This window comes from Rousettus aegyptiacus, unplaced genomic scaffold, assembly GCF_014176215.1.
Source record: "Rousettus aegyptiacus isolate mRouAeg1 unplaced genomic scaffold, mRouAeg1.p scaffold_m13_p_10, whole genome shotgun sequence".
NCBI classification, from domain to species: Eukaryota; Metazoa; Chordata; class Mammalia; order Chiroptera; family Pteropodidae; genus Rousettus; species Rousettus aegyptiacus.
In genome coordinates, this window is record NW_023416285.1 from 22,908,197 (window position 1) to 22,930,899 (window position 22,703).

The 22,703-nt window shown below is 40.7% G+C and overlaps 1 protein-coding gene across 4 annotated transcripts in view; it reads left to right on the forward strand.

The window, feature by feature from the left end:
- Positions 1-5,713: 5,713 nt before the first annotated feature.
- The window catches only part of FAM114A1 (family with sequence similarity 114 member A1), a 62,055-nt gene continuing 45,065 nt past the window's right edge, over positions 5,714-22,703 (forward strand). Inside the window, exons 1-3 of one of the 4 annotated variants that reach the window (XM_036227613.1) lie at positions 5,714-5,828; positions 9,147-9,310; positions 13,985-14,340. In XM_036227613.1, coding sequence (XP_036083506.1) covers positions 9,307-9,310; positions 13,985-14,340 — 360 coding nt within the window. In that variant the 5' untranslated portion in view covers positions 5,714-5,828; positions 9,147-9,306. Of the gene's footprint in view, positions 5,829-6,374; positions 6,515-9,146; positions 9,311-13,984; positions 14,341-22,703 lie in introns of those variants that run through there. The other 3 variants (XM_036227612.1, XM_016140689.2, XM_016140692.2) reach the window with 3 other exon arrangements.

Consider the following 22,703-nt stretch of genomic DNA (forward strand, 5'->3'; position numbering starts at 1 on the left):
TACGAGTATTAACTTATTTAACCCTCGCGAAGGTGCTATGAGATAAGTCTATCATTCCCAATGAAGGGGATAGGGGTAAAAGCAGTTAGTTAACTGTCCAAGGTTGCACTGCTGGTCAGTGGTGGGGCTGGGGTTTGAGGCCGGATGCAACCTATCCCCTGCATCTGTGTGCTTGAGCATTCCCCCCAAGTGTCCTTATGAGACACACACAGAGGAAAGACACGGAGAGGAGCAGGCCATGTGAAAACACAGGCAGAGATTGGAGTTTTGCAGCTGTGAACCAAGAAATGCCTGGAACCATCAGAGGCTGGTGGCCCTGCCCACACCTTGGCTTTGGGCTTCTGGCCTCCAGAACTATGAGAAAATAAATTTCTGTTGTTTTAAGCTACCCAGTTTGTGGGATTTTTTTATGGCAGCCACGGGAAACTAACACAAGGTCTACATACACATGCTAATAAATGCATTTTTTTTTTTTTCCTGAGAGGATACTTCGACTGTTACATTTGAGCAGAAGAACCAAGAGACATTTTTATTACCATTTAATGCTCTTTGGTCTTGCTTGACTTTTAAAAATATGTACACGTATTACTATTTTATGCATTTTTACTTTATAAAAATAAAGTAGTATCATAATGGAATAAGTGAAATAACATAGTGCAAGGCCAGTAAATATACTGTCTTAACACAAACAGAGGTAAAACTGCATTTCTCTTTCCCTAGAAAATCAGTAGATAAACATTAGTGTCTACTGATGGCTTTAAAACAAATTATATTAAAGTTATCAAAAGCATAAAATATACAACCAAAAGCAATAAAATTGATAGCTTAAATGTTAAATATTGATATTAAAACCAAAATCTTCTGCCGTATTAAAAAAAGACAAGCCACGGATTGGGAAAAGATATTTGTAAGACATATAACCATTAAGAATTAGTACCCCAAAATACATAAAGAATGTCTATAAATCCATAAGAAAATGACTAACAAACCCAATGGGAGGATTAGCAAAGAATATAAACATATGGATAACAGGAAAGGAAATGGAAATAACTCAAACATGTGATAAGGAAAACATCTACATTACAATCTGGGAAATAAAAATTAAAACAACCTCTGTACACCCCTGCAACGGACAAAAATTAAAACATCTAATAATATCAAACATTGGTCAGAATGTGAGGAAACAGCTATCGAACATATCCAAAGATTCTGACTTAAATGTTTTTAGATGGGGCCAGGCATCAGTGTTATTTTAAAAGCCCTTCAGGTAAAAAGAACCCTCATACACTGCTGGTGGGACTGCAAATTGGTATGGCCACTATGGAAAACAATATGGAGGTTCCTCAAAAAACTAAGAATTGATCTACCATATGATCTAGCAATCCCTCTACTGGGTATCTACTCCAAAGACTTGAAAACTCATATCCGAAAAGATATTGCACATCGATGTTCATAGCAGCACTATTCACAATGGCCAGGACATGGAAGCAACCAAAGTGTCCTGTGATAGATGATTGGCTAAAGAAGCTGTGGTACATACATACAATGGAGTATTACTCGGCCATAAAAAGAGATGAAATACTGCCGTTTGTGAAAATGTGGATGGACCTTAAGGTAATCATTCTAAGCGAAATAAGTCAGACAGAAAAAGTTGGAAATTAAATGATATCACTTATATGTGGGATATGAACCTAAAAGGAACAAATGAACAGGACGAACAGAGTCTCATAGACATGGACAATAGACTAGTGGTTACCAGAGGGTAGGGGGTGGGGGACGGAGAAGGTAGATGGGGTAAAGTGGGTCAAATATGTGGTGACAGAAAGGAATTTAACTATGGGAGGTGAACACACAATGTAAATATATACATCCCTTATTGTTAAAGTGTAAAGCTGAAACTTATTGGATTTTTTAAACCAATGTCATTATAAAAAATTAATAATTTAAGAAAAAAAAAAACTCTTCAGGTGATTCCATTCCGAAGCAGTGAGGATCAGGGCATTCTTAGACCTAAACTCTATCCGGAATATATCGCCCTCTAGTGGTGCCTATTTTCTCAACTGCATCCCTCACATCTCAGAGCCTGGAGGTGATGTAGGCGTCCTTGCTTCTCCGCTGCTGTTTCCAGATCACTGTTTCGCCCTCCAACCCTTGAAACCTACCTCTCCTGGTTGCATTCATCCACAGGGCCCCATCACTTCTTCATTCGTTGAGTATTTTAGCACTGCTCACTGTCTTAAGTCTAACACCACCTCCGTGATAATTCTAGCGATTTCAAGAGCTATGTAGAGATTCCTTCATTCCCCTGGTTTCTTAATTCTTTGATATTCTCTCTTCTAACGATCTTGTCCTACAACTTACCTCGGCCATGCATTCCCTTATACCCTAGATATATTATTTCCAATGGCTCTACCCTCTCTATAATCTCAATTGCCAGCATCCCATTTTCTAGCCATCACTTCCAACTCTTTCCCTTTGATGCCAACAACTTCCTAGCCCCACTGCACTGGACTGAAAGGTTATGACCCATCCTTTTAACCATCTCTCTGCATTCAGCCACAGCTACTTTAATCCAGGTTAAATCCAACTTGCCATTGGACTACACTGAGCCTGAGCAGCTGAATGTAGTTGGAGAAAATACACTCCCATGATGACTGTCTCCCTTGAAATTCATGGCTAAGGCCCAACCAGCCATGAAGAGGGAGGAGCAATACTACTACCTTTTCTGCTCCCCTTCCCTAGCCCATTCATTTTCCCACCCTCTTATCTTACACCGCTTCCTCTCTTACCATTCCAACACCTTCCCTTTCTCACTCTCAGCTGCAAAGAAAATAGCTGCAAAGAGGAGCATTTCCATCTGCAACTCCTGGTCACCCTATAAATGAGTGATGTCCAAAATGTCCTGTCTTCAACCACACTGCTCAGCTCCTGAAGACTCCTGCCTATGGCTTCTTTTATGGAGTCAGTCCATCTCATATTTGGTCTTCCTCTTTTCCTCCTGCCTTCTATTTCCCCCAGCATTACTGTCTGGGAAATAAGATGTGCCCAAGGTAGGATAGCTTCAGTTTTGTCCTTTTTGCCTCCAGTGATGTTTCAGGCTCAATCTTCTCTAGGACCCACTTTTTCATCTCTATGGCAGTTCAGGGTATCTTTAATGCTTTCCTCCAACACCACATATCAAATTAATTCCTTTTTTTCCTATCAGCCATTTTCACTGTCCAACTTTTGTATTTGTACATAGTAACTGGGAGCACAAGGGTGTGCATGATCTCAGCCACATCCTCCCCACAGAACTCTACTAGCCTCCCTGCACCTGTTCTACCTGTACTCTCTTTTGTTCTCCCAAATGAACTTTGTGTGCCAAGAGGCAGTCCCTCCCCACTGAGCACTGAATCCCATTCCTGCTTGCCTGCTCAAGGAAATCACTCTTGCAATTAACTGCTCTACTTCATTATCTTTTTGCTCCTCTACTGCATAATTCCAATTGGCATAAAACACTGCAATTTCTCCCACATTAAAAAAAAAAATCCCTTCCTTTGAACCCACCTCTACCTCTTTGTTCTTTTTTATGCAAGAACTCCTTGAAAGACTTCTTTTACTCACTGTCCCCAATTATTTTCCTCCATTCTCTCAGACCTACTCCAATCAGGCTGCCTTCTCCACCACTCTTGTCAAAGTTACCGATGACCTCCACATTGCCAAATCCAAGGGGCGATTCTCAATTCTCAATTCTCACCTTAGCTGAACTCCACTGCCACTCGCATCCCTCCCAATTTTTCTGCTAAATTGCTGCCCTTATTTCCCAGTCCCCTTCTAGGACTTCCTTATCTCTCTGACATAGAACCCCCAAGGCTTTCACTAATAACCAGTTGCTCCTACTTATTTTCTAGATCCTGTGGACTCTATAACCTGCTTTATTCCACCATCTGATATATTATCTAATTAGTATCTTTCTCCCTTTCGATGGAATGTAAGTTCTTTGAGGGCAGGACTTTGCTTTGCTCCTTATTACATTGCTGGCAACTAGAGTAGTTCTAGGTACATAATACATGCTCAAAGTTTTGTTGAATGAATGCCTGAAGGACGATTTCAGAATATCTAGTGAAGGTGACCTGGCTATTCCATTCTAGCCTGGGATACAGGAAAACATTTACAAAGATGGCTGTTGCAGCACTATAGGTAATAGTGATTGGGAGATGAATAAATTGTGATACAGTCAAACAACGAAATTCTATAAAGACTTTGAAATGACTGTACTAGAGCTACCTGTATGAACATACATGGTTATGAAAAACATAAAGTTGAGTAAGCAAATGTATAGGATGCTATTTATATAATTTTAAAACATTGAAAAACAATATATAGTATTTATGGAGGAGGATATGTACAAAAAAATATAGAAATATATGTGGGAAGAACATATATTTCAAATGTATCTGTAACTTTTTTTCTTTTAAAGCAAAAATAATAATAATAATTTGTTAAATCTAAGCACTGTCATAGTAGTCTCTACTTTTTTTACACAAATCAGTATTCGTCATATTCTCTACTTTTCTGTATGTTTTACATACTCTGATTTTTTAAAAAAATGAATAAAAAAAGTTCTAAGTTGCAGAACTGGTGGGCTTGGAAGTAACAACATGTGAGCAAATGGGCATAATTTGTAGTTGGTAATGAAACTTACTGCTAAAATTGTTTGCTTTATATTCTTTTGTTGGAAAAGGTGTGGTTTGGGTCAAAGGAGAAAAGGAAACCAGCCTATGCAAGGGAATGTCTGATTGGGTTGTTGCCACAGCAGGGAGGGACACTTGGGGCAAAGTTGCTAGGTGTCCCTGGCCAGGCACAGAACTCACAGGCATGGGTGTTTCGTGTTTAAGGTATACCAAAACACACCTGTCACACCTGGAACACAATTCGCTAACACGGACGCAGAACTCAGAAAGAATCAGTTTTAAAAATTATATTTCCCTGACTAGATCTAAAATACATATACATACACATATATTTACAAGAATAGGTTTATCCTATGCGCACACTTTTCTAAGCTTCCGCCACCCTCAATTTAATATTCAGCTACGGCCTTCCTTCCATATCAACAAATCGGATGTACGGACATAATTTTTAACGGCTACAGCATATTCGACTGTTTGAAATTACTGGTTTTCTTCATCAATCCCTTACTGTGAGACAGGTTTCCCATTTTCTCTGGCATGAACAGCTACAATAAACATCTTTGTACATGCGTACTTGCACATTTGTTTACTTAGGACAAATTCGAAGACGTGGAATTCCCGGGCCAAAGCTAATGCATTTGAATTTTGATCCACATTTCCAAACTGACCTTCTAGAAAGTGCTTTTGTTTGCTTGGTTAGTTTTAATTCAGATCACACTCCTACAAACAGGGTCAGAGAAAGCTGTTTTACGCACTGTGGCTGAACTTAAGCGACACCTTCCCTGTAAAACTGCGGGCTCTTCCGTGTGCTTTTAAAGAAAGGAAAAGGATCCAGCGAACCTCATGACCCGCCCCGGGTGGGGTGGGGGCCCCTGCGGTTCTCCCTGCGGGTACAGAGCTGGAAAAGCAGTTTCCCAAGACTGTCGGAAGCGCAGCTGGGCCGCCGCCAGCCTGGGAGAACCGGGTCCCAGGGCGCCCCCGCGGCGCTGAGGGGCTGCGGCGGGGCGCGGCCGGGTCTTGGGCCGGCCGCGGGGCGGGGCAGCTCAGCCGCGTGTCCCCTCCCGGCCCGCCCTCCATCCGCGTCCCCGCCAGCCCTGCCGACGTGGCGGGGCGGGACCCGCCGGGCGCTCCCGTCCGCACTCGGCTGCCTGAGCGGTAAGAGTCCCGGGCACCCTCTCCCCGTTCCCTTCCCCGGGCGGGCGGGGACAGCGGGGCGGTGGGGCGACCCCGCCATCGCTCCTTTTTCTGGCCCCCAAATCCTGCCGGCTGCGTTAGTTAGAAGGCTTTGGCGATGGACTTGGCCGCGGGCGCGGGACCCGGGAGGACCGGACGTGGGGGTGGAGGTCCGGGAGACGTGGGCGGCGCGGCCGAGGGCCCTGAGTGGGTGCGGGCGTGTGAGTGTGTGTGTGTGAGTGTGTGTCGCTCCGGGTCCACGCTCATGCACACACCCACACGCCTGCACTCCGGGTCTGCACCCTCGGCCGAGGGGACCTCCGCGGAGCCTGCCTTGAGCTCCCCAAGTATCCAGCCCCGGCACCACGCAAGTCTGGAAAAAGTTTTCCCAGTGTCCCAGGTCCAAGTCAGAGGCAGGCTGCAGGGAGCATGACCCCTTAAGGCAGAGGCCTCTGTTGTGTGGCTCGCCTGTCCTTGACCCCGGAAAACCGGGCACAGTCTTTGACCTCCCATCCAAGCTCATCATCCCTCGCCCTGCACACCCACACGCCCTGCCAGCTCTTCCACCCCAGCAAACACCCTAAGCTGGCACCACCTTGCTTCACAGTTCCCTGAGCTGAGTCCTACCCCCTACCACCCAATCTACTCGTGTTCTCTCCTGGAATCTGGTGAGTATTTCCAGCCCTCTCAGGTCAAGCACCTGAACTTCACTGCCATTTCCTAGAGTAGGAAGACATCTCTGTATGGGCTGTGAGGGCGCTAACTGTGCCCTCCTGATCCCATAAATCACCATCCTAAGCATCCCGTGGGATACAGGCAGGTAACTTTTAAAATCAATGTCTCTTGAAGGCCGGGAAAACCTCAGCCAACTGGGGGAAACAGAATAAGAAAGCCTTTCTCCTCAGAGGCCTCTTTCTGCCCCTCTTTTCTTCCTGGTGGCCCCTTTCCTGCCTCACTTATATTCATTCTGTGCTCTCTTCCTTTCTTCCATCAAAATCTGAGCTCCCGAAAGAAGCTGATCAGTTCCTTACAGTGTAAGCTTTAAGCAAAGAATGAATCTTTCAGGGTGGAATTTGAGGCACAAGTGAGCCAGTGCAGAAGGAATTTGAGGGTGGGAGGGGACCTTCCTGAATCCCAGGGGTTCAGTCCACATAAGTTGTCATTTATTTATAAGATGAGCTTATATCAAACATTGTTTCTTTTTAATTAATACAAAACAATATAATTCAGTTCAGCAAATATTTGAGGAAAATAAACCAAGCTAGGTGCTTGTTGGTCACAGTGCTGGAGGAGACAATGTGATAGAAACAAATACTCCTTAAAAATGCAATGAAGGTTTGCAAACAAGTATTGCAAAACCAGAGAAGAGGGAGCAATTAATTCTTCAGAAGGGGTGAGGGAAATTAAGGAAAATTTCAGAGTAAAAAGTGACTCTGGGCAGTGAGAAACAAATAGAAGTTTGCCAGGCAGTTGGAGGCAGGGCAGCCAGGGCAGAGGAACCAACATAAGCAAAGGCAAGGAGGTGGGAAGGTTTACGAGCGGTGTGGGCTCCTCTGATGGAAAATCTGGCGAGGCAAGAGTGTAGGGTGTGTTGAGAGTTGCAGAAGGCAGAAAGAGAGATCAGAGTTGGATTATGAGGGGCTGCAGATGCCATGCAAAAGTGTTTAAAACCCTATGGTATTTAAACGGGAACACAAATAGTTCAAATAGTTCCCATCTATGTTTCAGAAAATACCTGGGAGACATGTGGAGGCTAGACTGGAGGAAAAAGAGCCTGAGACCTGGGCATGTGCCCTTGTCAACTTCCACAGGAACTCTTGCAACCTAATTAAGAACCTCTCATCCAGAGTTTTTTGCTCCTGGTCCTTTACTGACCAGCACTTTTTTAAACTGGGGAAGTGATTTCACACAGATGTTGTGATACCAAATTCAAATTTTGCCAAATGAAGCCATTAAAAAAAAAAATCCATTCACTACACCACTATTTCATGAAATAAAAGACATTTTAAGACCAAGAAAAGTATGAAGGCTAACTTGCAAGATGAAGGCAGTCTTTTACATTTAATAAATTTAGATTGACGAAAAACTCGCTATCTTGTCCTCATTTCTCTCTGTCATCATGGGCTGGTTCCAGTCCTGCAGCCTGGTGTTTGAGAATAAAGTATCCATATCATTTTGTCCATCCTTACTTTACAGAGGAGGAAATGAGGAAGTCCAACAGGAATGCGTGAGTTGTGTGCTCACAAAGGGGTTGGTGGGACCAGAGCCAGCTCTTCCTACTTCAGAATACCATCCCTCTCACCCTCGCTATTCCTCTCTGTGGCCTCTTGGCCCAGCCACACAGGCATCCATAATTCATTTCTGTTGCTGGGCATTTGCACATACTCTCATTCCATCATGACTGAATAACCACATCAAAGCCGTTTTCAAGGTTTTCTCTTGTATGCGGTCAGTCCAGTTCAGGCATATCTTTTTTTTTTTTTTTAATTTGATATGCTCTTTTGCATCATTTAACTAGTTCATGTCAGCTAAAATAATTTCCTGTGCTTTCACTGATCAGGAATGAAATGAAAACAGATTACTCATTTTCTGAAGGATAGTAACCATGTCTTCTGTTTTAAAGTTATTTTTGGAGCTATGATGTTGCTGCTCCAATACCTAGAGTAGTTCTGGGAGCATTTTAGGTAATGAATGAATTTACTCATGAAAACCTAACTTATTCCCAGCCCACAAAAGCTTCTTTATATACAACCCTTCCTCTCTTTGGAGTTTACTGAAGAAGCCTCCTTGTTTCTGTGGGTTGAGTCTCTCTAGCATCAAAGCCACAAACATAGCTTCAGTGATCAATGTTCCAAATCCTAAATCAGAAGAGATTTCAAAGTTTGACTGCCTATGGGGCACCCAGGCAGAGATGGGGGCTGTCCCAGGAAACAGTGTGTGTCATGGCCTTAGTCCTTGTGGACCCCAACAGTCGCTGCTGAGAAATAGCTCTGTATTTAGAGCATTCAGTCTCTGATGATTTCAGACAAAAGGGCACAGTCTTAAAAAAATGATTACATGTCTCCTACCATAATGACATCCACATTAGATAAAGGTCTATCAAAACAAAAAAGATCTCTTTTTTGGTTTTGGTTTAGGGGAAAATGTAGACCTATAACAGAAGTAACTAGATTAGAGCTATGTTACACTTAGAAGTTGAAGTAGGGCCGAATAACATAGTGACCATTTTTACTCTTTAAACGTGTAAAATATTGGCTTTCTGAAATTTATAAATTGTCCATAATTTTTTTTTTTTAATAGTATCAGTTCAGCACCGTATAGCTCACTCTTTGGATATTTTGAAAGGAATGGCTTCGTGTTGCTGGTTGAATTGCAGAGCAGCTGCAGAGAAGACAGGTTTTGTTGCAGCAATTTTTGTGCAACTGAGATGAACTGATCTGAAGCAGTTTGGCCATCAGAGATGGGTAAGGGCTGTAGGTTTCCTCCTATGAAGTTCTCTGAAGAAGTTCTGCCGCACGCTTGCACATATGTTAGCAACTGAGTTCAGTTATACAGCTTGTTCTTGTAAGCTCAATGAAGTCCTAGCTCTCTGTCTTTGTATGCCTCTGGGAGGACTGCTCTAGAGGACTCAGCTAACCTTCTGATTAGCTTCAGGTTCTGCTGTTCCCCAACAATCAGAACTAGAAAAATTCTACTCCACAGGGCAATAAGCTGCTGGACTCAATATTATCTTATGTCTTGGTAAGGGAAAGGCAGAAAGCACCTGTCCAGTATTTCTTGCCAATCCATATATCTTAAGCCCCACTGCCATTTCTTCAGTGAAAAATGATTTCTAATATCCTTTAGGCTAATTAATACACCCTGGAGTATTGATTGAAGAGCGTACATTTTAACCCTCTCAAGAGGTGAACTCTCAATTACAGATTTTGAAATGCTAACCAAAACCTCTGGAGAATGTATTCCTGAATAGGGCACTTCAGATGTTAACCAACCACCCCCAGGACGTAAATAACCCTTGCATATCTCACATGGTATGTACTGAAGTATTTTAACATTATGAACAGTATCACAACACATTTAGGGTAAAGCACACACAACAAAATGTCCATAGTGTTTTTACTTGCCCATAAATATTTATCACATCTTGACTCATTTCCATGTCCCTGCTTATAGAAAAGTGAAATAGTTTGGAGCTTCTCAATAATCCAGATTAATAATGAGGATTTATAAATTATCTTACAAAGAAATTAAAATATCAGTGTCTACAATCAGCTATTGATGAACAAAAAATAGGAATAAATGTGCTGTCAAAGCATCATTTATTCATATACCCATTCTCCTTATGGCCCCGACTCTAGGACCCAGATGACAATAGGATGAATTAGGACTAAGAGCTCCTCAGCTATGGCAATCAAGCAGTGTCCTAGGCCATGGGTCAAACATTTTCTGTGAAAGGCCAGTTAGTAAATATTTTAGCCTTTGTGTGTTTGCAGACCATATGGTCTCTGTCTCAGCTACTTAACTCTGTTGTAGTGCTAGAGAAGTCATTGACAGTACATAAACAAATGAGCATGTCTGTATTCCAAAAAATTTTATTTACCAAAACAGATGGAGGGCAAGATTTATCCAGCAGGCCGTAGTTTGCCAACCTCCATCTTAAGTCAGTCCTGACTCAAGGTTTTCACAAAGATTTTATAAGCTTCCAAATGACAATAGCTTTTTAAATACCTTCCTTCAATTTCACCCTCTCCCATGAACCACAGTAATTACCCTTTTCCATACAGTGGCTTCGTATCATTCTTTACTATTTTATGTAGGTGTTGACAGACTATCTTCAACCTTGACTATCCAAAACTTAACAAATCTAAAAGAAAGTATGCATTTTTTTTTGCTTTTCCCAGCTGTAGGGTTATTTATGGGAGTGTTATCTCAAAATTTGAGTATTTTTGTTTAAAAGGAGGTTCTCTAACTCAGTTAACTAGGAGGTACACAATCGAAAGAATGATAATATGGGTTATTTGGAACTATTTTCTGTAAGATGGCTCCTGAATAGTGAATGGGTTAAAGGCATCGTCTCTGTTTGCTTTTATTTCAAATTACATTTTCATTTTAAATCTCCACACAAATATTAATGTAAATCAACACACATATTTGTCGAACTTCCTATTATGTTCAGGAAACTTAACTGCTACATAACACATGAAAACAAAACAAGGCAGATCCTTGTCTTCATAGAATTTACAATACAATAAGAAAACACTTAAGCAACTTTAATCAAAGATGATTGTGACAGTCCCAGGTGAGGTAGATGCAAAGTACCCTGGGAATTCAGAGAAGGAAAAGTTACAACCAATGGAGAGGGACAAAAAATGGAGGAGGTGGTTGTTTTAACAGGGACTTAAATGTGTAGAAAACAACATTGAACCAAGAGCCACCTGAGGGTCTCTTTTGGATGTCAGGCTTGCTACACGTACTTACATTGTCTCATTTAAGGATTTGGAAGGGAATAGTGGGAGACAAGTCTAGTGGAATTGGAGCACAGAGGTCCTTGGATGCCAGCTATGCCTGTGGTCTCATCTCAATAGGAAGTGCGAAGCCCCTGGGGATGCTGAGCAGGAGAGCGATGTAAGGTAAAGAAAGGATGGAGAAGTGAAAGGCAGAGCAGCAGTGGAGGGGTGAACCTAACATTGAAATCATCAATGCGAATCATAATGAGGATCTGGTCTAAAGTGGTGGCAGAGAGAATAGCAATAAAGAAAGGATATAGATTCTAAATAAAGAGCCTTGAGGATTTGGGCACTGGTTGAATGTAACGGAGGAGGCAGGTAGCATTGCAATGGGACTCTGACATGATTCAATCTCAAAGTCAGACATGGGTTCAAATCTCAAATCTGGCACCTAACAAAAGTGTGATCTCTGAGCCTCAGTTGTCTTATCTGTAAAACAAAGCTCATAATATCTAACTCACAGGAGATAATACATTTAAAGAACTTGAATTTAATAGGCATGCAATAAATGATAGCTTTCTGCATTATATATTCTTGGGAGAGTGAAGGTTTAGTCAATGACAGCTCTGAGATTTTAAGCCTAGGTTATTGGGGAAATTTAGGTGCCATGAAATAAAACACGAAAGTCAAGAGGAAGATCTAGTATTAATGGTAAGACTACAGGTTTCTTCTTGGACAGAAAGAGCTATCCACCTGGCCATTAAAACTACTTATCCAGAGGTAGAATATTTTTTATAATATTATTAAGATTTAACACTATATGTTATATATCTTCTTAGTATATTAAGATGTAATTCATATACCACAAAATTTACATATTCCAAAATTCACTTTTTCAAAGTATATAGTTTAGTTGCTTTTAGTATAGTCATGAAGTCGTACAGCCATCAGCACTAATTTTAGAACATTTTCATCACCTGAAAAAGAAATCTGTACCCTTAGCAGTCACTCTTCATTCCTCCTCCCTTTAGCCCCTGGAAACCATTGATTTACTCTCTCTCTCTATGGACTGGAGGTTGACATTTGAGGCTCACAGCCTGAAAGTGATGCATAAAACTGAATTCACCCAGGGGGAGAATGTAGCAAGAGAAGAGAAAATAGGCAGGCAATGTTGTGGAATGGCTGTGTGAGGGAATAAGAGGGTTGGCCTGTGTTTTTGAGTTCTAAGCCTATACCACCAGGTGGTCAGTATATAAAATGGCTTCTCACATACCATGGTTTTAGCAGCAACCTGAGATTTGACCAATTGGTAAACACTGAGGTCAACAAAAATACCCATCAGTTTACCTGAGACTTGGCTTCTTGTGAGAACACTGTGCCTTCATATTAGCCTAAGAAAAATATCATTTTAAAATAGCCTTCTAGATCTGCACTATCCAGTCAGGTAGCCACTAAGCTGCACATGCCTGTGTAAAATTAAAATTGCAAATTATTTCAAATTAAATGAAATTTGAAATTTAGTTCCTTAGTTACACTAGCCACATTTCACGTGCTCCATAGCTGCACGTGGCTATTAGCTGCCACACAGCAGATATAGGACATTTTCATCACGGCAGAAAGTTCTATTGAACACTACCCTCCTCTGTGATGTCTACATGACAGAGAGTTTTCTGCTTCACAGGTTATTTAGTAATGGCTACACTCCTCCTCTGGCTCAATACTTCACTTCTTTCCTTTCCATTTCACCCCGTGTATCCCGTCCATACTATTGTCCAAACAGAGTGCAGGCCTTCAACAGCTGGTACACAACGAAGCACACTTCTGTGTGTGTATGAGTCTTTTTCAGTGTGAATCTGTGATGGCAAAGCTAAAAGTCAAGTATTTTTTAGTAAGCTCTCTGGTATTTCCTATGTTTATTCTCATTATTGCTGCAAAGATAATTAATAAAGTCATACTTAATAAATAATTTCACGGATATAAATAATACTTTATCATGTGCATCTTCCCACATACTAACCGTGAGATCTGTGGAAGTTTAAAGATAGCACTGTAGGTTTGTATTAGTTTTCTATTGCTGCTGTAACAAATTACAACAACCTAAGTGGCTGATAACAGCACAGATTTATTCTCTCACAGTTCTGGAGGTCAGAAGACCAAAATCAGTTTCATTGGGCTCAAGTCTAAGTGTTGGCAGGGCCAGTTCCTTCTGGAGTCTGTGAGAGGAGAATGGTGTCCTTGACTTTTTCAGCTTCTAGTGGCCACATGTATGTATTCTTTGGCTGTAGCCTCCTCCTTCATCTTCAAAGTACATCTCTCCATTCTCTGCTTCTGTCATCACAGAACCTTTTCCTCTTTGTGGTCAAATCTCTCTCTTCCTCTCTCTGATAAGGACGCTTGTGATTTCATTTAGGTCCCACCCAGATAATCAAAAATAATTTCCCCATCTCAAGATCCTTAATTTAATCACATCCTCAAAGTCCCTTTTGCCACATAAGATAACATTCACGGTTCTAGATATTAGGACATGGATATCTTTTGCGGCCATGATCTGCCTTCCCCAAAGTTACGTAAAGTTTCTTATTGGTAGAAGAAAGTTTACTCCTACCAGACTTACTTTAATTCAGGGCTTTGAATTAAAGTTTAACAATTCAAATTAAAGCATAAAGTGTTTGTTTGTGATCATGTTGACAGATAATAAAATGTCTGATGATGCCAGTGACGCCATAGCTACTGGGGACAAAGCAGAAATTACCGAGATGCCCAATAGCGATTCTTTACCCAAAGATGCAGAGATGCACTGTGATTCAGCTACGATTTTAAATGAGGCAACACTGGCTGACCCCAGAGAAGATGTGCATGAAAATGCAGCCATTCAAGGTGCAGAGACTGCCGACACTGGGCGCCCCGAGCAGTGCCCAGACACCGATGCCATGGAGCCCCACATTGATCAAGAAGTGACTGAGAATGCACTTGCTGAATGCATTGATGCTGTCAGCCTCGAGGCAGAACCTGGATCTGAAATACCCTTGAAAGAACAGAATAATCTGGTAGGAGTGGTTCATTTGATTTAGTTTAACCTAAATTCTTACTAATACCTACCATGGGCACAGATTTGTGCCAAGCTCTGTGGGTAATGAGTGGGGGTTCAGTATATACTGTGACATCACCTCTGGCAACAGAAATGTGTCATGGGGTAAAAAAAGGTGTGTATGAGAATAATTGGTCATTATAACATTTGCATTTAATAATTGTGTTAATAATAATATTAACAGCCACCAATTATTGTACACATCCTGTGTGCCAGGCCCTCAGCTAACCACTTCATGTTATAAAGTGAGATAATCAGGCTTAGAGATATTAAACAACCCAATAAAATACTTGGCTTCTCAGTAGTAAGTAGAAAATATTATAATATTGAACATAATGAGTACAAATTATTAATGAGCCTGATTCCACCATAAACAAATCAATGTTTTTTTTTTTTAATATCACTTAAATTTTATTATGTATTTACAAATCCATTGTGGAGATCTTAGACATTCAGATCACTGTTATATCATCACACACCTCCTCCCAGGGGATCCCAGGCAAAGCATATTCACCGCCCCTTCCTTTCTGTGCCTGCACCTGTCTCTCTGGGAGAAAATATAGGCCAGTGTCTCCCAGTTGGTACCTTGTGCCACATCATTACCACCATCAAGCTGGGTGTTCTTGGTATCTTCACTTCTGTCCATGTGTGGTACTGGCAGGGATGGGAGGAACTCAGTGTGAAAGGAGGAAGTGGGCTACTCCCCGATCCTGTCTTCTAGAGTGACGGCACAGATGATGGGTTGGGGATTTTCCTAAGCCATGTTCAGCCCTGCTTATTCTCTAGCATGCCACCACAGGTCACCTCCTTGAAGGGACTCTGCTCTATGCCGTGAGGGAAGGGAACTGAATAGGAAACCAGGGGGCCTGGGCTTTCATCCTGGAGGATGAACGCCTATCATTATCTTTGTTAGTTTGGGCAAGACACCTAAGTTCTCTGTGCCTCTGTTATTTCCTCTATAAAATGAAGACTTTGCACATGAAGACCACTAGATATCTTTCTGACTGATGTTTTGTGATTCTTTTATTCAAAATCAGTCTTCTTGTGCCTCAGTTTCCACAGGGGTTTGACCCTTAGAACTATTCTGAGATGAGATGGGCTTCCTCAGAGTGGAAGGTCGTTTTCATGACTGGAGGTCTTTAAACAAAAGCCAACAATCATTTTGTAAGGATGTCATGGAAGGAGAGATTGGAGGACCAGCTGAGAGTTTGGATCAGCTATGGTCGCATACACACGAAATTTTGTTTCTGAGTTCTGAGAGTTCACAGACCCTTTGAAGCCACCGATGGACACTTTAAACGACTAAGAACTCCAAGATCAGAAGTGTTTAACCTTAGTCGAGCATTTTAACCACTAAGAGAGCTTTATAAAATACTGATGCCAGGGTCTGTATTAGTCTGGTTTCTCCAGAGAAACAGAAGCAATAGGATACATATTTATATCTCTTATACCTACAAATACCTATATAACCGATTCTGGAACCTGTTTTCCCTCTATGCTATATTTGTATTGTGGGGAGCATTGGTTCCCAATTTTTATTATAAATGCCACTGTTAATAAATATCTTTGTTTATTAAGATAATTATCTTAGCCACACCATTCTGACCTGAGATGACTTAAAGAAACTACACAAGCTCTACTAATTCAAAATGTATGCCCTGATGGCTAGATGATACTTTCCAATTTCAGACTTCTAGTAATTATAACAAAGTTGTTAATAAAGATAGCATAATAAGGATGTGCTCCTGTACATCCTCCTTCTTAAATCTTTTGAGCAAGTTGAATGGATCCTGATTTTGAAAGCACTTTGTAAACCTCCTTAATGCTGCAGGAATAGAGCCGATAGGCAGACAGATACCCACCCCCCACTCTCCCTACCTGACACTGCTAGCTTTCAAGGACTGTGAAAGGTGAGCATCCCCTCATAATGAGGTATCACAAAAGTATCTGGATGGAAGTGCAAATACTGGCCAAGAATTGGGACTGCAGTTTTAGATGTATGTGTGTGGCATAGCCTCAGGGGCTCTCTCAGATAGAACCAGGATGTGTGAGGAGCACCTGCGGGTGTGTTTGTTCTAAGGAGGTAGAAAGCTGATATGGCTGCTTGGAAGGGCTCTGAGGGGAAGGGATATCTCTTTCACCCAGGTCATATTTAAACCCTTCTAAGTAGGTGCAAATTTTGCCTCTTCTTAAGGATTGCCAGAAAAGAGGATTCTATTTTCTCTCCATAACCTATTCTTTTATCTTAAGTTAATATCAGAAGAAATCAGTTTTGTGCTTTATCTTCAAGCATTGTTCATTTGCTCTTTTATCTTTCTTCTTTTGGACACTTATAAGAAGTCTTTTTGCAGTGATGAGAACAACTCTTTTTCTGTTGATCTAAAATAGGATGAATTCTACAAAAAGACTGGAATCTAAAGTTCATTTGCAAGTTGGCTGTTCGGATCTTGAATGCAGGTTCCCCAAGGAATGGCAGCTCCTATAGGAAAATAGCCAAACTCGAAAGCCTATTTAATCCCAGGTATATTTGTGCCTAAAAGAATCTCATTACCTCTTTTAAAAAATGTCTATGGAAAAATGCCTGCTTTAAAACAAAACAAAACAAAACCTGGTAGAATAGCTTTTGAGGAAGTACAAACCAGTATCTTCTTTGACACTACATTTTTGTAATAATATGCTTAAAGGTGTGTTTTTTCTCTATGTTGTTTGTGTCTGCATAGTTACTTTGGGTCTGGGTTCCCTTGAAATCCACATTATTGGCTTAACGTTAGCCTGAGTCAGCCTGGCGGCCATAACTTGGGCGTGTGTGTGTGTGTGTGTGTGTGTGTGTGACCAGAATGAGCTCTAGAGTAGAGGAAGAAGCCAGTGGTTCAACCAGCTGCTCAGCTAGCACCTCTGCCTTGAAGGTCCACACCTTTCACAGTTCATGCACTCAGGGAAGCTTTCTCATCTCTGGTGCTCCTTCTTTTTCTTGTCTATTCTGATGTACAGACTAGAAGCCATTGAGTTGAGGCTTCTTGCAGGAATCCACTGTACAACATGCATGAGAGATAGTCCCCAACCTCACTCGGACATTGGAGTTTGGACTAGATTTTCTAAAGTTTCCCCCAGCTCCATGTGTTATGCACAGAAATCTGAGTTGGTGCAGCTGTCTTCAGAATACCTACAGTCCAGCTGGGGAAGACAATGCCACGTAAAAGGAATTACAGCATGTCCTAGAGCACTAGGTTGGACAGGCACAAGGAGGCTCAAAAGAAACCTTAGGTAGAACAATTAAATAAATCTTAAGGAAGTCTTCACCCGTAATTCAGAGATGGTTGCATTAGGTGCTAGTCAGGAGTGACATTTATTGCCAGAGATCTTGTGGGACCTTGTTATATTCTAGTCCATCAACTCCTAAAAGATCCCATTTAGATCGATTTCCCTAAATTCTTAACACCACAAAATGTTACCCAGAACAAAAAAAAAATGTTATCCCTACTGCCCAATAGCAATGCGTTAAGCCAATTATGAAGGTAAGTAATTCCAATGTTACCACTAAAAGTACACTTCCAAGGAAAACATAGACTACCACCGGGTAGTTCTCTCCCTAGGAAAGAAGAAGCAGAGTGTTTACATGATGAAATTGGTGTCAATGAAGACAAAAAAGAGAGAACATAGGCCAGGACATGCTGATAGCAGATTTTTGCCTCTTCAATGAGTGAATTTGCTCCAATCCTGTTTTAAGCCTGCTGCTAGATGATGGCACTCAATTTTTGGCTTGGACAACCAGGTGAATGTTAGTGCTATTTGGCCACAGAGGGCAGTGCTTCCTAAATCTGATGGTATATTGGGATCACCTGAGAAGTTTGTTAAAAATTCAGATTCCTGGGCTCTACTCTGAGAGATTCTTGTTCAACAGGTCATAGTAGAAGCCAAGACTGTTTTTAATAAGTTCCCCCAGATAATATTCCTGCTGTCAGTCTGTGGACCAATGTTTGGGAACCACTAACACTAGGACACAGAAAGAGCTAGTCGGGGTATCGGATGAGATGAGGAGATGGCAAGTTCAGTACCGGCCACGCCCGGGGGACATCTACGTGAAGATATTTTGTGGGCAGTTGGTTATAATGGTTTGGAGCCAGGAAGAGGGAGAGGGAGAGGGAGACGGAGAGGGAGAGGGAGAGGGAGAGGGAGAGGGAGAGGGAGAGGGAGAGGGAGAGGGAGAGGGATTCATTTGGAGACCATCAATACTTGGATATTATTTAAGTAATGGGAGTGAGTGAGATTGCCCAGGCATTATATAAAAATAAAGAAGAACAGAAGCCAAGGATTTGGCCCTGGAAGGCTCCTGTCTCTAAGCCAGTTTGGTCAGACATAGCTCGTAGGTCCTTTCTGATAGGTTGTGGTAGCCAACAAAGAAGTTAAGATAGTGAGAATTACCTCTTCTCTACACAGTCTCATACCACATCCTATAAAGTAAATCGAATCTCACATCTCATTGGACCATACTGACATTTTTAAATTAAACGTTAATTAACAAGAAAGTTAAAAACAGTTCATGAGAACTGTTTCTCAGTTAGGCTTGAGAATGTCCCATTATTCTGTCCTTTTAGATGCTTTGACCACCATCCTGAGTGAATGGTTCACTCAAGGCAAATGCCTAAAATCATAGAGCAGAGTTTTATTCTCTCATAGTTGGCATCAAGAAACCAGAATTCCCCAAGGTTCAGAGCTGGATAGAAGACCGTTTAGCTTAGAGCAACATCCTATTTTATGCCCTTTTCATGTAAAGATAGGGAGAAGCTTTAAAATATATTTAACCACCTACAAATTTCAAATACCTTTAATTTCACCCTCTGAACCCTTTTCAGATATTAGAATGCTAGTTAACAGCCCACCATGTTTACCAGTTAAAACACATTTCTGTAATTCAGTATGCTAATTACTAAAGCATCAGGTGTTAGTAGAAATTTAGAGAATAGAAGAGCTTATTATAGCTGCCTCTGGAGTATGGCTTCCCTGATTAGGATGCCAGCTGACCACCTCGAGCTGTGCACACATTACTGGAATGCTGGCAGCACTAGGATTGTAACTTAATCTAAGGAGCCTCCATAGTGTCACAATATGATGTAGAAGTTTTTTAAAATGAAATTATAATACTAAAGAATGGACAAAAAACGTAAGAGTCAGAAGGCAGGGCATGGAAGCCACGAGAATAGACTATTTTAAAAATGAAAACAATGGTTAAACTTCAGATGCTGCTGAAAGGTCAAGAAATAACACGAGTCTGTGTTTTTTGACAGTAAGGGAGTCACGACCTTGATGAGAATGGTTTCATGAAGCAGTGGTCGTGGGAGAGTTACGGTGGCAGGTGGAGGAAGGACGCAGGGTGGGTGCAGAAGGTCGGTGAAAAAGAAAGACATGGAGCAGAAAACAGGCTAGGTTTGGAAGAAACATTTTGCCATCGTGATTTTCATTTGTTGGTTTTAAGGTGGAGGAATCGCGTTCATGATTAAATGTGGGAAGTAGCCAGTGGAGAAGATTAAAGAGTCAGGAGGGGGAAACCAGCCTACCTAGGCCCGGAGGAGTTCAGGTGGAGGTGGTTACTGTAGTGAAGAGGAAGACATCACTTCCACAATGATAAAAAGGAAGGAAAGACTTGTGCGTAGGGGTGCAGTAGAGTTTGTGTTTAGATGGGTTTTTGGTATATAGGCCTGTGTGGTTTCTGCATAGAAAGGACTACTCAGACTTTTAATTTGGATTAAACAATTAGTATTCAATGTATTAAAGTTACAAATTAAAATTTTCAGTTTCTCCTAGGCTTTGCATTCATCTCACAAATCTTTATTTATGTCTAGCAAAATTGAACAGTCACTTCCAAGGAGCTTTTGATTAATTCTTGGTCAAATATTTTTAAACTGCGTTTATAAATTTAATATATTCTAGTTCCTTTTTAAGTACTTCATTTATCTATTTAAACAAACCTTGCTGAGTACTCAAGAACTATTACAAATCTATTAAATTAAATTCATTGACTGGACCTAAAGACCTCTTAGATGTTATAATACTATGCATAATCTTAGGAAGATTTCAACTTAAAAGCAGAAGACTGATAATTCAATTATTTGTTTAAAATTGGTTTTCAAAAAATTGATGCTCTAATTGGTCAAATTCCTTAAATCTTAGTAGTACAGAAAAGACCAAATATACACAAAAATATTAACAGCATGACTTCGGTGCCTTAAACTTACTATATTTATGTTTAAGTCTTTCTAGAGTTGAATGGTTTATACTCCAGGAAGAAAATTACCTGGGCATAACTGAGGCCATTTTCAAGCAATTATTCTGAGAGAGCTGTAAGCATCCAGAGCAGTTCACGTCCTCCCAAATGTCTGAGCCCCTGTTTAGAGCAGCTATGTCATGAGTTACAAAACTTAAAAAGGGTTAGGTCTCATAACTCATCACTCACATACTTAGACTCATGTTATACATAGTACCTGATTCTTGATCTACTCAAGGAAATAGGACAACCAGGTGGATCTATGATCTTTAAGACAGGTACATGTGTTTTCTGTCTAATGGTTAAAGACCTTTGAAATTTGTGAAATTCTAAAATTTGTATATCTTTTTCTATCTAATGATACCTTTGAACTTGATAGCCTAAAATAAACAAATGTATTTTCTCTTTAAAGGCCTTTAAATGAGAAATCAGATATGTTAATGTCATTTCTATTTAAACAACTTTGAAATTGGTGGAATCTTGCATTCTTTCATATTCTTTGGACCATATAATGGTTATAGATGTTTATATGATCTCGAGTTGAATTTCAGATATCCCTCTTGGTCAAGGCAGGTCTGATTTGCAGTTACAAGATGAGGTCATTCTTCTGAGAGTTTATGGGGGGATGGCAGGAGGTTGAGAGAGTTCTTTTCTGATGACTTCTGTTTTCTCCATGAAATAGGATGAGAGGCTGTCTCGTAAAGGAGGTGAGGGCTACATGGCACGAGAGTGAGGAAAACCTTTAAAATAACCATATTCGATTATGGAAGATCTGAGTAGGTCCATTCTGCCTACTTGATAGCCTCATGAGTATGTGACATTAAAGTGATTTAAAGTGAAGACAGTACTCACGATGAGACATATTTATAATTCATGTTGAACATTTAGTTTATATTTTTTATAGTAAATGTGTACATTTAGTCATTTGAGTATTTGCCACTGATAAATATTCCTTGTAGCTGATCAGGAGGTCACAGCTCAATGTCAAAGGAGCTTTATTTAAAAAGCAATTGAAGTTGTCACTTATTATACTGCAAAAAGTTCTAGACTCATTTCACACTTATTTCCATTTGCTAGTCAATTACAAACTGTCAGAGTATATTAAGCATTATAAATTTGAGTCAGAAGCTGTCACCCTTAAGTGTTTTAACTCTCCCTAATCACATAGGTAGTGATTTGTCCCGTTAAGGAATATTAATCACCAGCTTACAACTGTCTTCATGATGGGATAAAATTGCCATTGGCTTCAGTTACCAAAGTGAAGCAAATCAATGTAGACACCAAAAATGAAAGCTTACAGTCGTGACTCATGAATATTTTCATTCTTGTTACTAGTCTTTCATTGTTTCCAACAGAAAAGAAATGCTAGCCAACTTTCAAACCTTTTTTCTTCTTAATGTTAAAAATGTAGTTTCTTCTTATTATTATTTCTAGTAAACATTTATGAAGTATTTATTTAAAGTGTCAGGCACTATACTCACAGCCTTTTATTTTACTTTTTATTTTTTTATGTCTGCAGCACCTGGTCTTCCTAGGTGGTCTCCCATCCAAGTACTAATCAGTCCCAACCCTGCTTAACTTCTGAGAACAGACAGCGGGCTTGTTCAGGGTGGCATGGCCATAGACTGTAGACTGTGGCTCCACTGAGGTGTGACCCAGGACCTTCTGTGTGTAAAGCAGACGTGCTAATCATTACACTATGGAACCACATCCAGTCACAGCATTATGTGAATTATTTCTTTTAATCATCACGATAACCCTCTGAGGCTATTGGTTCTTATACTACCACAAAGAGTAAATGATAGTTTAAAAGACTTAAGTAACTTGTTGCTACCCAAGCAATTTAATTCCATAACCTTTTCTCTTGACCAGTACTCTATACTGACAGATAATATCTGATATTTACTAGGCAAATCAGTGAAGATTGCATTTGGGTGCGAGTAACTAAAATCCAACATGCAGTACCTTATAAAATAGCAACTTATGTTTTTCTCACTTAACAAAAAGAAAGAGATAGGCAGCTGCTCACATTGGTTTAGTAGCTCAGCAGTGCTAGGACC